This window comes from Hyperolius riggenbachi, chromosome 8 (genome assembly GCF_040937935.1).
Source record: "Hyperolius riggenbachi isolate aHypRig1 chromosome 8, aHypRig1.pri, whole genome shotgun sequence".
In the NCBI taxonomy this organism is placed as follows: Eukaryota; Metazoa; Chordata; class Amphibia; order Anura; family Hyperoliidae; genus Hyperolius; species Hyperolius riggenbachi.
The window spans coordinates 57694079-57710135 of NC_090653.1; the positions used below are offsets into that span (position 1 = coordinate 57694079).

A 16057-nucleotide genomic window follows, 5' to 3' on the forward strand; every position below is an offset into this window, starting at 1 on the left:
TGATTTGTGTAGCCGCTAATGGGAATCGCTCTGGAAGCGAGCGCAGGAGTCCCCGTCCGGCCACCGGCAGGTGCTAATGGAGATCGCTCTGGAAGCGAGCGCAGGATTCCCCGTCTGGTCGCTGCCAGGTGATGGCTCTGAATCTGTCCACACACAGCTTACGGGGCCACATTCCAAGCCCATGGGCATTCAGATGTAAGTAAAAGTGATTCTTCACACGCTGGTACTGGTCTGCTGAAGCCTAGGAGCCAAGGAAACAGACATAAAATATGAACAGAGCAGGAACAGACAGTCTTTTTAAAGGGAACCTTAAAGGGAGTCTGAAGTGGAAATGAAAAAAATAAATAAAAAAAATAATATATATACTCACCTAAGGAGAGGGAAGGTTCTGGGTTCTATAGAGCCTTCCCGTTCCTCACGTTTCACCGTTGGCTCCCCCATTAGCAGTCTCCAACCAACGTATCAGAGATTGCTCTCTTCTGCTGCGTGAGGCTTTGGCAGTCTACAGGAGCCAGAGTGCTCCCGAAGTTGCATCCCTTTGTACTGCACATGCGTAAGCACACATTCCTGCGCCCATGCATTCCTGCGCCTATGCGCAGTACGGAGAGAGTCTTGTCTTCGGGAAAACTCTGGCTCCCAAAGACTGCTGAAGCCTCCCGAAGCCAAAGAGAGTGCTTCGACCCATCAGTCAGAGACTGCTAATGGGAGAGCCAGCGGTGGAGCGCAGGGACCGTAGGAGGAAAGGGAATGCGCTATAGGACCCAGAGTCTTCCATCTCCATAGGTTATTTTTTTTTGTTTTATTATTTCCACTTCAGACTCACTTTAAGTGAACCAAAGCAGTAGAGTTTGACTTACCTGGGGATTTTTCTAGCTCCTGGCAGTCAATCAGGTCCCTTGCTACAACCCCTCCCCCCCCCCTAGCGCCTACATCGTAGTCCCATGAAACTCAAAACTGCGCCTGTCCTGGCAAGGGAAGAACGCTAAATGCCAGGGGCAGGGCCGCAGGTGCGAAGTAGCCAGCAGGAGTGCTCTGTCAGCTTTCAGTGGGGAACAGCAGCGGAACAGAGACCTAAAGGGACCTGATGGACTACAGGGTGCTGGAAGAAGTCCCAGGTAAGTTAAACTGTGTAATATGATTTTTATATAGAGTAAAGCTTTACAGAGTATACTAGCACCATGCACAAAACAGGGAGAATTCACAATACATTTAGCCAGCTCTGCAATCAAGTTACCTTGTAATCCATATTAAAGTGAACCTCCAGACTAAAAATCTACTCAGCAGTGTGATGTATGATATGTAATAACTGTATTTTTTGTTTAATGTATTTTGTTCCTGCTTTGTTTGTTTGCTGTGATTGTGTTACTGGAGTCGGGTGGGGGATATACTATTGTTCTATTGTGTGTTAGCAGACTGGCCTTATCCTTATCACTTGATTACATTTGAGGTGTGTTTGTTGACCATCCTAATTTATTGTCTGGTAGAGAGGGAGAGAACAGTTAAGTTTGGTGTGAGACAGCTGGGTGAAAGCTGTATGCTACTCTGTGGATGTAACTTTGCTTACAAATGCTTCCGAATAAAGTGTTCATCATCGGATTCCATGTCTGCTCCCTGTTTATGGACAATCCTCATGTCATATCATGACATATTGGTGAGCAGTGCTGGGACAGAGCAGACTTTGGAAGACCAGAAGCATGGAGGAGATGCTGCAAGAGCTCAAAATCACTACCCTTCGGAAATTATGCCGTAAGAGGGGCTTACAACCTGATGGCCTGAAGAAACCTCAGCTTGTGGAACTTTTGATGGAGAGGATACAAGCTGCCAGTAATACTGAGGCACTGAGTGAAAGTGGACATGTGCAGACCGATGAAGGCTTGGAGGAACAGTCTCAGGAACAGACCCAGGAAGGTGTTGCCAGAGGTGAGGACATGCTTCACACATTGCTCAGAGTGCTGAGTGAGATGATAGCACAGAATGTGAACAGATCTCATGGGGGAATGTTACAGCCACGTATGGACACTGTCAGACTTTATTCCTTATTCCCCATGTATGATGAAAGTAAAGAGGAAGTAGATGCCTACTTAGAAACCTTTGAACTGATATGTGAGACACATTGTATCCCAACCAGTGATTGGCATCGCATTCTGTTGGGAAAGCTGATTGGCCGGGCCAGTGACACTTTTAAATCGCTCCCTCTGGAGCAAAGAATTAACTTTGTGGAAGTGAAACGGACATTGCTGGCTCGGTATGCCAAAACTCCCGAGACATACAGACAGTCTTTCCGATCACTGTGTAAAACCTCACAAACCTCTTTTACTGAGTTCGGAGTGAAGCTGCATCATGTATTTAATCAGTGGATTAAGGGCAGTGGTGTCAGGACTTTGGAAGACTTAAAAGAACTGTGTTTGAGGGAACAATTCCTGAGCTGCTGTCCTCCAGAGCTGAAAATGTGGGTATTGGATCGGAACCCTCCAACAATGAGGGAGGCTGCAAAGCTGGCCGATCAGTTTGTGGAGAACCGGTCTCAGGTGTGTCATCTTCCAGAGGATTTGTGTGTCTGTGAAGCATCCAGGACAGCACCTTGTGTAGAGCTCAGGCCCACCACTCCAGAGAGGAGTTCTGCCACTTCAGCTGTTACAAAGAACAAGGTGAGGAAGTCCTGTTTTGGCTGTGGGTCAACTGAGCACCTGGTAGCAGCATGCCCACATGTCATCAGAGACAATGGAACTGCTCAGTTTCCTCAGCCTACTGATGGTAGAAATGTGGCAACTAACTCCTCAGGCATTGCCCCACTCTTAAGAACAGTAGAGGAAAAAGACAATGCCAGAGGGATTAATTATGTTCGTCTGTCAAATAATATCTTGACCAGTGACTCATCTGACTGTGCCCAGTCCCACGGAGCTTGCAGGGCAAATTCCAAGGTGTACATTGGACACTTGGGAAGCCAAATCAGCAAGTGGGAGTTGAGGCAAGTGTTTTGCCACTATGGACTTGTGCGCCATATCTGGGTCTCCAGGAGTCCACCTGGATTTGGCTTTGTGGAGTTTGAAAATCCAGAAGATGCAGCAAGGGCTGTATTCGAATTGAATGGACAAATTGTATGTGGACATCGAGTCAAAGTTGAACTGGCATATATAAAAGCGAGAACAATTAATTATGAATTCCCACCTAGGTTGAGACGGAGCAGGTGGACAGATTTGCCATGTGCCTGTACCTCAGTCTCACCCAACTAATGGGATCACCTGGGGGTCCAGGAATGTAAGGGGGGAGGAATGTGATGTATGATATGTAATAACTGTATTTTTTGTTTAATGTATTTTGCTCCTGCTTTGTTTGTTTGCTGTGATTGTGTTACTGGAGTCGGGTGGGGGATATACTATTGTTCTATTGTGTGTTAGCAGACTGGCCTTATCCTTATCACTTGATTACATTTGAGGTGTGTTTGTTGACCATCCTAATTTATTGTCTGGTAGAGAGGGAGAGAACAGTTAAGTTTGGTGTGAGACAGCTGGGTGAAAGCTGTATGCTACTCTGTGGATGTAACTTTGCTTACAAATGCTTCCGAATAAAGTGTTCATCATCGGATTCCATGTCTGCTCCCTGTTTATGGACAATCCTCATGTCATATCATGACAAGCAGCACTGATGTTATTCTCATTGCCTAGCAGCTGGGAGGGGTGATCAGGACACAGGACAGTTAGAACTGTGTATCATGCTCCCGGTCACCTCCTTTAAACCAAAAAGATGGCTGCCCTCATGAAATCACAAACATTTGCCTGTTCTTTTAAAACAGGGTGGGTAAGAGATTATATTACCTATCTTTTTTAATTAACATCACCATACCTCCCAACTTTTTGAGATGAGAAAGAGGGACCATTAAGCCACGCCCCTGCCACACCCCTGATCACGCCCCTAGTCACACATACCATAAAGATTTCATAAGAAAAATATGTTGCCTTATAATTCAAATCACACTGGTCCTTTCTATCCTGGTTCATTTCCCTTCATATTAAAATGTTAAAATTAGTAATATATCACTTTAAAGGATGGGAATAAAGTTTACAGTCAAACACATTTTTTCAGTAGAGAAATATATATATTTACATAGAAAGAGGGACAAAGTACTGAAAGAGGGACAAATAAGGAGGAAAGAAGGGCAGGGCTCCCAAAGAGGGACTGTCTCACCAAAAGAGGGACAGTTGGGAGCTATGAACATAACTAATGTAACTTAATGACCTTATGTTTGTTTAGGTTGAAGTTCCTCTTTAGGGTGTGTACACACCTGTGATTGATGTGGCCTGTCAGGGATCAGGACCCGATCCCCTTGGGCAACATCGCTAGGCCAGGGTGCACTGATTATCAACTGAGACGTCATCGGCTGCATCAGCCGACTTGAGTCAGGTGTGTGTACAAGGCTTTAGATCAGGGGTCTCAAACTCGCAGCCCATTTGCGGCCCTCAATACAATATTTTGTGGCCCTCACTGGCAAAAGCTTCCTTATAGTTCGCTTCAGTGCTCCCAAGTAATCTGCCGCATCCCCGCCGCTAAACGAGGGCTGCAGAGCCCCCAAATCGCCTGGGGGGGCAATCCGCTGGCATTTCCTGGAAGGGGCAGAGCTTTCAGCTTCAGCTCTGCCCCTCCTGACGTCAATCGCCACACAGATCGCCGCCTCTCCTCGCCCCTCTCTGTGAAGGAAGAGTGAGAGGGGCGGGCAGAGACGGCGATGCACCGCGATTGTGAAATCCCTTATGCGGCACAGCCTCATCCTGACTTTGCTTCATGCGGCCCCCAGGTAAATTGAGTTTGAGACCCCTGCTTTAGATAGAACTAGAGAGAAGAGGTGTCTTATCAGGTCTTAGCACAAGGGCAAAATCACACAATCACTGGCTGGATAGAGACCAGGGTTCAAATCTAAGCTCTTCCTCAGTAAGCCAACACGTATTCAGTAAGGAGTTCTTGGGCTAGACTCCCTAACATTGCTACTGAGTGTGCTCTCGTGGCCGCTCGCAAGTGCTTTGAGTCTGCCAGGAGAAAAGTGCTATACAAAGACAGGAATGATTATTATAAATCTAATGAGCTTTGTATGCCTTTTACTAAGGATTAGGACAGGAATTAAAAGTTATTTACGCCTTAAAAAAAAACAACTAAAGGAAAAAAAATTGTGGATGAATTTCATGTAAATATACTGTGATTTGGATTGCCTAGATCAGGGGTCCCCAAACTTTTTCGGTGAAGGGCCGGGTCAACATACTTCAGACTGCTGGGGGGCCGGAGCGTACATAAAATGATGTTGAAAAACATTATATTGAATCTAGGTATTGATTCCCCTCAATCATGCCCGGAGGAGGACTCCCAGCAGCAGCCAGTCATGCGGTGCCTGAAGAATGTCTTTGTGCATCAGACAGTGAAACATACCCAGGTGACAACCTGCAGTCCAGTAGGACAGCAGTGTCACCTGATGCAGAATTGGAAGCCACTGAATTACTGCTCACTGGCTTCTGCAGTATGTGGATGGGTGATGCCAGCACTGGTATTCTATATGTGAGGCGCCAACATTTAAAGGTGCAGTGGGCCACATCTGTAAGTTATACATTTTGTGTTTGGGGGCCAGTGGAAAAGCCTTAGCAGGCCGCATAGGACCACTGGCCTAGATAGCGCCCGTAGTTAACTGATAGTTGCCCTTACTTAACTGATAATTTAAAGAGAACCCAAGGTGTTTTTTGGGTGGGCAGATGGGACACAGAGGCATGTTCTCAGCCTCATGACATGCCTCGGTGTCCGCACGACGCCGCTCTCTATTTCCCCTCACAGCCGTGCTATGGCCCCTCCCTCCCGGGATTAGTGACAATATTTGTCACTATCTCGGAGGTAAACATAGAGGAGAGGGATTCCTTGTTCAAAACGCCCGCCAAGAACGCTCCTGCAGGGTTTTCAGAGCTGCCATTGGGTAGCTCTCTCTCCCTAGCCGCGCCCCCTGCCGCTCCCCCGCCTCTCTGCACGCTGTGAATGAGAGACAGTCTCTCATTCTAGTATTGTGACCTAGAGGTCAGGAAAGTGAAAGTGGGCCGTTGCGGCCCACAGGAGCGGCGGTTTGGAGGCTAGCTGATCCACTCGGCCCCCTGGATCAGGAGCCTAGTTTTTTTATGTCATGAGCCCACCTCGGGCTCTCTTTAATATACTTGCACAATTGAGGACTCTTCCTCGACCTACTTCGAGGGGAATGTGTACAATATAAGGTATATTGCAAAGCAAGAGTGCTTCCCTCGTTTGTTTGAATTTTCTTTAAAGAGAATCTGTACTCTAAAATTCTTACAATAAAAAGCATACCATTCTATTCATTATGTTCTCCTGGGCCCCTCTGTGCTGTTCCTGCCACTCTTTGCTGCAATCCTGGCTTGTAATTGCCAGTTTTAGGCAGTGTTTACAAACAAAAAACATAGCAAGTGATAGGCTGAGAGTAGCTCAGTGTGTGAGTCATACAGATTGTGCAGGGGGCATGGAGAGGGTGTGTATATCTTCTATCCAATCACAAGCAGCACAGCACATTCCTGCCTGACTGCCTCAGCCCGACAGAGCCGACAGAGGAGATAAGATTAGATCATATAACAGAGATAATACAGCCACTGTGCAACTAGGAAAGGCTGAAGTTAGACAGAGCACATTAGAACAGGTATAGGAACCTATAGGATAGAAGAAATGAGGCTCAAAATTTTGTTACAGAGTCTTTTTAATATAAACCTTATATTTTAACTAATATCTGATTTTCTGGTACTCAGACTGCAGTAATCCACCCCAGATCCTAATACAATGCATTTCTGTTTTAACCTTGCAAAATTGTGTAAAAAAAATAAAAAATAATAAAAAAAATGACATGGGAAGCCTCTGGACCAGGCTTTCTCAACCAGGGTTCCCTGGAACCCCAGGGTTCCTTGAGCACTCTGCAGGGGTTCCTTGGCATTTTCCCCTATCGTGGGGGAAGTATAACAGAGCACACTATAATAAGTAGTACTATAACAAGAAGCACTAAATTGGGGGCTCAGGAGACAGTATAATGAGTGGCAGTGTAATAGGGAGTAATGAAATAAACAGCCACACATACCTTTAAAGACCATGCCTCCTGCAAAATAAATGCAGGGGTTCCTCGAGATCAAAACATTGTTTGCAGGGGTTCCTCGAGATCCAAGAGTTATTTGCAGGGTTCCTCCAGGGTAAAAAGGTTGAGAAAGGCTGCTCTGGACAATAGGCTCTACAGGCTTCCCACTACTTAGGTAAGGACTTTTTTTTCTGTCCAACTTTCAGTTTTGGTTTTCTTTAACCACTTAAGCCTAACTGGACGAGATTTCTCGTCCAGTTAGGCTGCGCGCACTCCCGCGGGTCGCGCCCGCTCCCGCTAACCCCCCCCCCCCGTGCACGCTCCCGCGCCCCCCCCCCCCCTGCGCGATCCCGCTACCTGCCGTTTACCCAGCGATCAGTAAAAGGGATTATAGATCCCTTTCACCGATCGCATCCCCCGGAGAAAAGCCGACAGCGTCTCTCCAGACGCTGCAGCTTTTCTGCGTGCAAAAAAGTTCCAGGTCTTCTTTCTTTTTTCCTGGGAGCGAGCACGATCGCTCCCAGGACTATTTGACTGTGGCCATCTTGTGGCCAAATAGTAAAACTACACCCACATGCATGTTACATTATACATGCACACTTTTTACATTAAAAATTACTGTTTACCTCCCACACCACTAATTACCCACATACAATATTTAATTTAAAAAAAAAAAAAAGCAGGACAAATTGGCAAATAAAGTACATGGGTTTTAATTATGGTAGCATGTATGAATTTTAAACTATATTGGCCAAAAGCTGATAAATAATTATTTTTTTCCATTTCTTTCTTAATATTCCTGTTAAAATGGATTTAGAATAAATTAATTTTCAGCAAAGTGTATCACCCACAAAAAGCCTAATTGGTGGCGGAAAAAACAAGATATAGATCCATTCATTGTGAAGAGTAGTGATAAAGTTATTGGCAAATGAATGGGAGGTGAAAGTTGCTCAGATGCAAAAAAATTTCAACCCTGTGGGCTTAAGTGGTTAAAGAGAAACTGTAAAAATAAATAGAAACAAACAAAAAAAACCTGGGGACACTTACCTCGGGAAGGGAAAGCCTCTGGATTCTAATTAGGCTTCCACAATCCTCCTTGGTCAAGGATGTTAGCTGTGGTGCAGTACCACCTGCAATATTTACCTCCCCTATCAAGTCCGCAGAGTTGCCTTGTAGTAGAGTGGACCCGATCTGGCTCAGCTATTTCTGTCTGGGTCTGATCGGAAAGCCGCTACTGCCACTGTGAAGAATTGCGGAAGTCTAATATTTACCCGGGGCTTCCTCCAGCCCCATAAGCACGTCTGAGTCCCTCGCCATCCTCTCGCAGTCTGGCGTACAGCCGCAATCAGCCCTGGTAACTGGCTATGCGCGAGGGACGGTGCATGGGCAAAAAACCCTGACTGACGCGCAGGGGCGTCGCTAGCCCAAAAGGTTTGAAGCACGTGCCCCGAACGTTTTGTGGAGTGCCACAAATGTCCCCCAGTAAAATCTCCGCAGCCTGCAGACATCCTCTCCTCCAGGCTTCTACCTCTAGTGTCTGAGAAAACATCAGACGCTGGGAGGAGGAGTCCAGAGGAGAGGACGGCTGCAGGCTTGAGAGCGGGACAGATGATTTTACAGAAGGGATCAATGGACGGAGGAGGTGAGAAGAATTAATTAGCTCCAGGCCAGCAGGGCACAGCGGTGGTAGGAGTCGGGCTGTCAGCTCAGCAGACAGTCTCCCCCTCTAGCCAGAGCGTGTGTGCGCACGCGCGCTTTCGATGCTCACAGTATCTGCCTGCAAGGCTGTACTGTGAATTATGATGTTGTATTTATTTAGCACCGACATCTTCTGCAGTGCCTTAAAGTGAACCTCCGGACTAAAAATCGACTCAGCAGCACTGAAAAGGCTTTGTGTTTCTTTAACAGTTTCACAGCATCAGAACTTTGTTTCTCTTATCCAAGCCTCATTTTTAGCTGCACAGAAGAAAACTGCCCGGGCTTTTTTCCCCTGATGCTGTGTGAAAGGATATGTAGGTATATATATATATATTAGTATATAGTATAGTATATAGATCAATTTCATATACAAGCATACATGTATCTAAGTCTGTGCCTCATGTATCTATTCAGTGTGATATTAATGTGTCTATAGAACAATCAGCCACCCACACACATCTGTGCAGGAAGAGCTGGCTGCATGAGGTAGAGAATAGCCAAATTCTTCTCTCTGGGCAAAACCCATAAAATGCCCCAACTGGGGACACCTGGAATGTCATAAATAACATGTTTTCCCCGTGATCATTGAACTGTGTTAATTCTCGTAAATCACATGACTTTCTGTAATTATGGTGACATATGATGATAAACTGCGCATGAGCAAAATCCTGTATTGAGTAGGATATAAGGAAAGCAACTGTAATAAAGATTCAGCATAACTTGTGCTCACATCTCTTGTGTCTGTGTGTTCTGATTAACCATTTTATGTCCTGGCGCCAGGAAATGAAGTAGTCTAAAGCATCTGATATCTGACATGAACTTAAATAGATCCAACTCCTTTCACTGTGCAAAGCATGATGGGATTTCTGATGTTGCTCTCGTTCTGCTGTTTTGGTGCAAATTTTTTTTTTTTACATTTTGAATTTGACATTTGAAGCCTAGTGTGTGCAGCTGGGAGGGGTTATCAGGACACAGGACAGTTGGAACTGTGTCTCATGCCCCTTGTCACCTCCTTTCAACCAGAAAGATGGCTGCCCCCATGACAAAGATGGCAGCCCCCATGAATCACAAACATTTGCATGTTCTTTTAAAACAGGGTGGGTAAAAAAGTATATTACCCATCTATTCTAATTAACATAACTAGTGTAACTTAATGACAGTATGTTTGTTTAGGCTGAAGTTCCCCTTTAAAGAGTATATTGTCTTGTCATTTTATTGTCCCTCAGAGGGGCTCACAATCTAGTCCCTACCATAATTGGGTAGAGAATGTATAGTAGTCTAGGGCCAATTTAGTGGAAGCCAATTAACTTATCTGTATGTTTTTGGGAAGTGGGAGGAAACCAGAGTGCCCAGAGGAAGCCCACACAGACAAAGGCAGAACATACAAACGCCTTGCAGATCCCTGGCTGGGTTTCTAATCGGGAGTCCAGCGCTGCAAGTAGAGAGTGCTAACCACCTCGCCACCGTGCTGTATACAAGCTATATGTTACTCAATACTGCTATAACTCAATGGTTTTATATGATAAGGGACACTGCCTATTTATGTGATAAGCTGCATATTTATTTTGGAGTTTTTGTGTATTACTGGAGAGGGGGCTTCAGTCGACATTTTGGTGGGGGGGGGCCTACTTAGACCGCTGCTAAGTTCATGTAAATTTGGCACCACCTGTGACCACACCCACATCCCGGTCTGTAGCCACACCCACTTTTCACAGCGGCGCGCTTCAGGGGTGCCCCTAATCTTTTGGGATCCTAGCAACGGCCCTGCTGACGCGACTGAGCCAGTTACTGGGGCTGATTGCAGCTGTAAGGAGGCACTCAGGAGGATGGTGACGGATAAGTATCAAATCTTTATTTTTTTAAAGTCTCTGTTACACTTTAAGGGTCAGGAGGCATAATACCTACAATATATTGATAGCAAGTCAACCATCAATGGTAATAAATGCTGGTAAGCTTGTTACTGAATATTTCTTCCAAACAATTGATTCTGTAAACCGTGTAAAGGATATTTGATATGTATCTGGTACCTACCTTAGTGTGGTAGTACGAGTCGGGTAGCTGCTCTTTTCCCAGTAATTGTTGGACACCGATGTAGTACATCAGCATGGCTCCTTTGCAAATCCGACTGCCGGGAAAGTTGGAGGAGGCCTGGGCACTGCAAATATAACATAATGCAAACAAATATTGGCTATTCTGGATACGACAGAGAAATCACTTTAATAAACTTTAGCTGGGATTGAAAGACACCTCTCATATCCAAAACAATCAGTCGTGCCATTTGGACTGTTTCTGGAGAACTGATGGACCTCTTGCCTAAATAGGACTCCCCACATCAAATTACTACATATCCCTGAGGCTGGTGGACTGTGTTTGTTTGCTCACCTCTCATTTCCTCATAAAAGTCAGTCTGAGTGTAAGACTGCATAACTGACATTATTATTGACTAGCTGGCGGTGCCCGGGTATGCATTTGGCTGGTATTGGCTCCGCCCACTTTTTTCTAACCCTAACACACAATAACTCAATGACCTAGTTTGTGAGCTTTGCAGTTTTTGGCATCAATAATTTGCATTAAAACGAAACAAATCTGATTGGCTGTGGCCCCACCCCCTTTTTGGACCCCAGTTACCCAATGACCAACTGTACCAGGTTTGAGGCTTATGCCATTCACAGTGCAAGAATGGCAGCAATTAATTATTTTCCTAGAGAATCAATAGGTTAATTTTGATTGGCTATTGTAGGCTCCACCCACTTTTCTGAATATTAATCCCAGTGACCAACTGTGCAAAGAAGCCTGCCATTAACAGTGTAAGAATGGCTGCAGGTTACATTTTCCCAGTAAAATGTGTATTTGTCACCGCCCACTTTTTGGTTATGGAGATAAAAAGTATTCTATATGTTATTCCAGGTACTATGTGTGTGCCAAATCTCATTCAAATCTATTCAGCCATTGTTGCGTGATTGGAGTAACAAACATCCAAACTTTCACATTTATATTGGTGAGATTTATAAAGCGCCAACATATTCCGTGGAGCTGTACAAAGTACAGCATAACCTTTAATTCAAGATAAACCAGTACATTGTAATCTTGTTATAGTGAACTCTGATATAGTAAACATTTGGGTAAAGTAAATGGTGCAAAAGTCCAGGCCAAGCCCCATAAGTATGAGGGAGTAACGCTTGGTATAGGAAACCCTGATATAATAGAACTCTTATAGTAAACCTGTTTTCTGTATCCGGTTATAGTGGAAAGTGGGCGGGCAGTGTTCTCCCCAGAATTTTTTTTCAGCCGGGTGGCATGAAAAAGTAGCCGGGTGGATAAATATGGGCCCTTTTCCACTAGGAAGTGCGATTGCAATGCGATCACGCAACCTACAATTTCCACTACCCGTGGTTGCGCCATATAGCTGCCAGGAACGGAGCACGACTGCGATTCGGAAAAAAAGACACATGCTAGTGGGAAATGAGCACCGCGATATCGCGGTGATCAGCAACACTGCTGCGATCCACTTCCTGAAGCGGATCGTAGTTAGTGGAAAAGGGGGTGGGTGGGTAAGTAGTTCAGGCTTTTGGCTAGTGGGGTGGGTGGGTAGGTGGTCAGGCTAGTGGAATGGGTAGGTAGGTGGTCAGGCTGGTTGCTAGTGGGGTGTGTAGGTGGTCAGTCTGGTGGCTAGTGGGTGGGTAGGTGGTCAGGCTGGTGGCTAGTGGGTGGGTAGGTAAGGCGGTCAGGCTGGTGGCTAGTGGGGTGGGTAGGTAGGTTGGTGGTCAGGCTGGTGTGGTAGGTAGGTGGTAAGGCTGTTGCCTAGTGGGGTGGGTAGGTAGGTTGGTGGTCAGGCTAGTGTGGTAGGTAGGTGGTCAGGCTGTTGGCTAGTGGGGTGGGTAGGTAGGTTGGTGGTCAGGCTAGTGTGGTAGGTAGGTGGTCAGGCTGGTGGCTAGTGGGGTGGGCGGGGTAGGTAGGTGGTCAGGCTGGTGGATAGTGGGGTGGGTGTGTAGGTAGGTGGTAAGGCTGGTGAGATGGGTAGGTAGGTGGTCAGGCTAGTGGGGTGGGTAGGCAGGTGGTCAGGTTGGTGGCTAGTGGGGTGGGTGGGTAGGTAGGTGGTCAGGCTGGTGAGGTGGGTAGGCAGGTGGTCAGGCTGGTAGCTAGTGGGGTGGGTGGGTAGGTAGGTGGTCAGGCTGGTGAGGTGGGTAGGTAGGTGGTCAGGCTGGTAGCTAGTGGTGTGGGTGGGTAGGTAGGTAGGTGGTCAGGCTGGTGAGGTGGGTAGGTAGGTGGTCAGGCTGGTAGCTAGTGTAGGTAGGTGGGCAGGATGTGATCTAATGGCGTGGGTCAGGCCAGACGCTGATGGTTAGTGGGGAGGATGGCTCAGACGGGAGGGTAACTCACTGGAGTCTAACCGCTGGTGGGCTAGTTGAAAGGATTTGCTGCTCACCTTGCCCCCGCCGCATGGTAGATACAGCCTCACTGACTCCAGGCTCTCTCTGACACTAGAGCGCCAGCCAGCAGCCTCCTCTCCTCTGTGCGATGTCACGCATACAAAAACAGGAAGTAGTATGTCCGGACTAGCAGAGAACAGACAGCGTGGTTCAGGCAGTTGGTGCTCTAATGTGTGAGGGAGCCCGGAGCCAGTGACACTGTTATCTACTGCCCGAGATGCTGGATGTGCACGCAGCGGGCATTCCTGCTTCTCCTAGCCCACACTACTCCCGACAGTGTAGGACGTTCAGCGGCGCGCCGATTAAGCCCCGCCCCCTTACAACCCGCCCAGCCAGCATATTACTGCAGGCAGAGGAGCGCTCCTGCAGGGTTCAGCGACGGCATTCGCTATTGTGCGAGAGCCGAACGCTGATTGACTGCAGACAATGGAGCGCTCCTTCGCACTTTTGGCAGGCGGGCGGGGTTTCAAATCACCCGGGCGGCCCGCCCACCAAATTTGGCCTGGGGAGAACACTGCATGCATTATAGGTCAGTTAAAAACCCATGAGCCGTGGTCGGTGGGCTGGCAGCCACTTGTAGCCTGCTAGTTATTTGCATACTACTCTGGGCCTCCTTGTATTACCTCAAAAGCACCAGCTGGCGAGACCTATGCTTCTTGTGTAAGCTGCTACCTGATTACTAAGGGAATTGCCTGTCATCTGTGACATGCTTGTGCATGGTTGCAACGCTACAGTATCACCCAGGCTGCACAGAAATGTGGACAGAGGTGCACAATATGGGCTTGATTCACTAAACCGTGATAACTCAAATATCACACCTAATCAAAGATATCACACCTTAACAAAGTTAACGTGCCTTATCAGAGTAGCATAGCGAGCGCTACGAACCCGCAGGGGCTCAGGGCAGGATGAGTGCCATTGCCAATTAGCAGGCATAAATTAGTAGCGCTCGCTATACTACTCTGATAAGGCGCATTCACTTTGATAAGGTGTGATATCTTTTTATAAGGTGTGATATCTTTTTATAAGGTGTGATATCTTTTTATAAGGTGTGATCTTTGATAAGGTATGATCTTTGATAAGGTGTGATCTTTGATAAGGTGTGATCTTTGATAAGGTGTGATCTTTGAGTTATCACCATTTAATGAATGAAGCCCTATAAGTACTGTACCTGCATTAACTGGTGAGACCTATGCTTCCTGTGTAAGCTGCTGCCTGATTACTGAGGGAATGGCCCGTCATCTCTGACTTGTTTGTGCATGGTTGCAATGCTACAGTATCACCCAGGATGCGCAGAAATGTGGACAGAAGAGCACACTATAAGTACTGTACCTGCATTAACTGGTGAAACCTATGCTTCCTGTGCAAGCTGCTGCCTGATTACTGAGGGAATTGCCTGTCATCTCTGACTTGTTTGTGCATGGTTGCAATGCTACAGTATCACCCAGGATGCACAGAAATGTGGACAGAAGAGCACACTATAAGTACTGTACCTGCATTAACTGGTGAGACCTATGCTTCCTGTGCAAGCTTTTGCCTGATTACTGAGGGAATTGCCTGTCATCTGTGACTTGTTTGTGCATGGTTGCATTGCTACAGTATCACCCAGGATGCACAGAAATGTGGACAGAAGAGCACACTATAAGTACTGTACCTGCATTAACTGGTGAGACCTATGCTTCCTGTGCAAGCTGCTGCCTGATTACTGAGGGAATTGCTCGTCATCTCTGACTTGTTTGTGCATGGTTGCAACACTACAGTATAACCCAGGATGCACAGAAATGTGGACAGAGGAGCACACTAGAAGTACTGTACCTGCATTAAATGGTGAGACCTATGCTTCCTGTGCAAGCTGTTGCATTAGTATTGCACACAAATCCCTGCATATTGAGCACTGTGCATTGTGATCTTGCTTAGACACGGTGTGCTCGATTGCTGAAGCACTGAAAAGAAAAAATGTCTCCCAAGTATAGCTTCAATTAAGATCCAGCCAGTTCTATAGTATACTTTATGTGCTTGGTTAGGACCATTTCTGATATAGTAAACTACTTTTCCTGGTCCCTTGGAGTTTGCTATAAAGGGATTCTACTGTACTAGCAAAATCATACAAGCGGCCATTGCTGAACTCTATATAAAAAAGCCAGCTGACTGCCTGTTGTCCTGATACTGTTGCCTTAGAGCCTAGGTTCTCAACGTGCGGTACGCGTACCCCAGGGGGTACTTCTGATGGTTCCAGGGGGTACTCAGACTTGCTATACTTAACCAAGAATAACAAATTTAGAGTTTTAGAAAATGATACATCCCATTTAAACAATACCAAATTAGTAATTTAGCTGAATAAAAGCAATAGTAAATGCTTGGAAATTGTTTAGAACCAATTATCATGTAATATGATACATACATACATACATTTGTCAAGGGGTACTTGCGATAATGTTTACTATGCTAGGGGGTACTTGGTAAGTACAGGGTTTTAAAAGGGGTACATACTAATAAAATGTTGAGAAACACTGCCTTAGAGGACATCCAAGGTGAAAAAAAACTGACGAGAAAAACAATTGTATCTGTCCTCCTTCTCCTAAAAATGACTTTTTTTTAGATATCCCACACTTTATTTTATATTTAAATCTAGATTTTAAGTTTTTACGGTTTCATTCTTTGCTCAATTACACCTTCATTTAAGTATGCCAGAGCTCAAATCTATGAATTATTGACCATTTTTATCTCTTTCCTGCTTTCAGGAGCCATTTACCGACGGAGAGTTTAATAGCTGTAATTACTTATCAGTGAGGGTTATGCTGTAGTCTGACCCAGTCCCGAGCCGGACAGAAACTGT

General features: G+C 46.0%; 1 protein-coding gene across 1 annotated transcript in view; it reads right to left on the reverse strand.

Moving 5' to 3' along the window:
- The window catches only part of LOC137528832 (adenosine deaminase domain-containing protein 2-like), a 43193-nt gene continuing 27136 nt past the window's right edge, over positions 1–16057 (reverse strand). The window contains exons 7-8 of the mRNA XM_068250455.1: positions 10823–10946; positions 1–241 (exon numbers count right to left, since the gene is read on the reverse strand). Coding sequence (XP_068106556.1) covers positions 74–241; positions 10823–10946 — 292 coding nt within the window. The 3' untranslated portion in view covers positions 1–73. The remainder of the gene's footprint in view (positions 242–10822; positions 10947–16057) is intronic.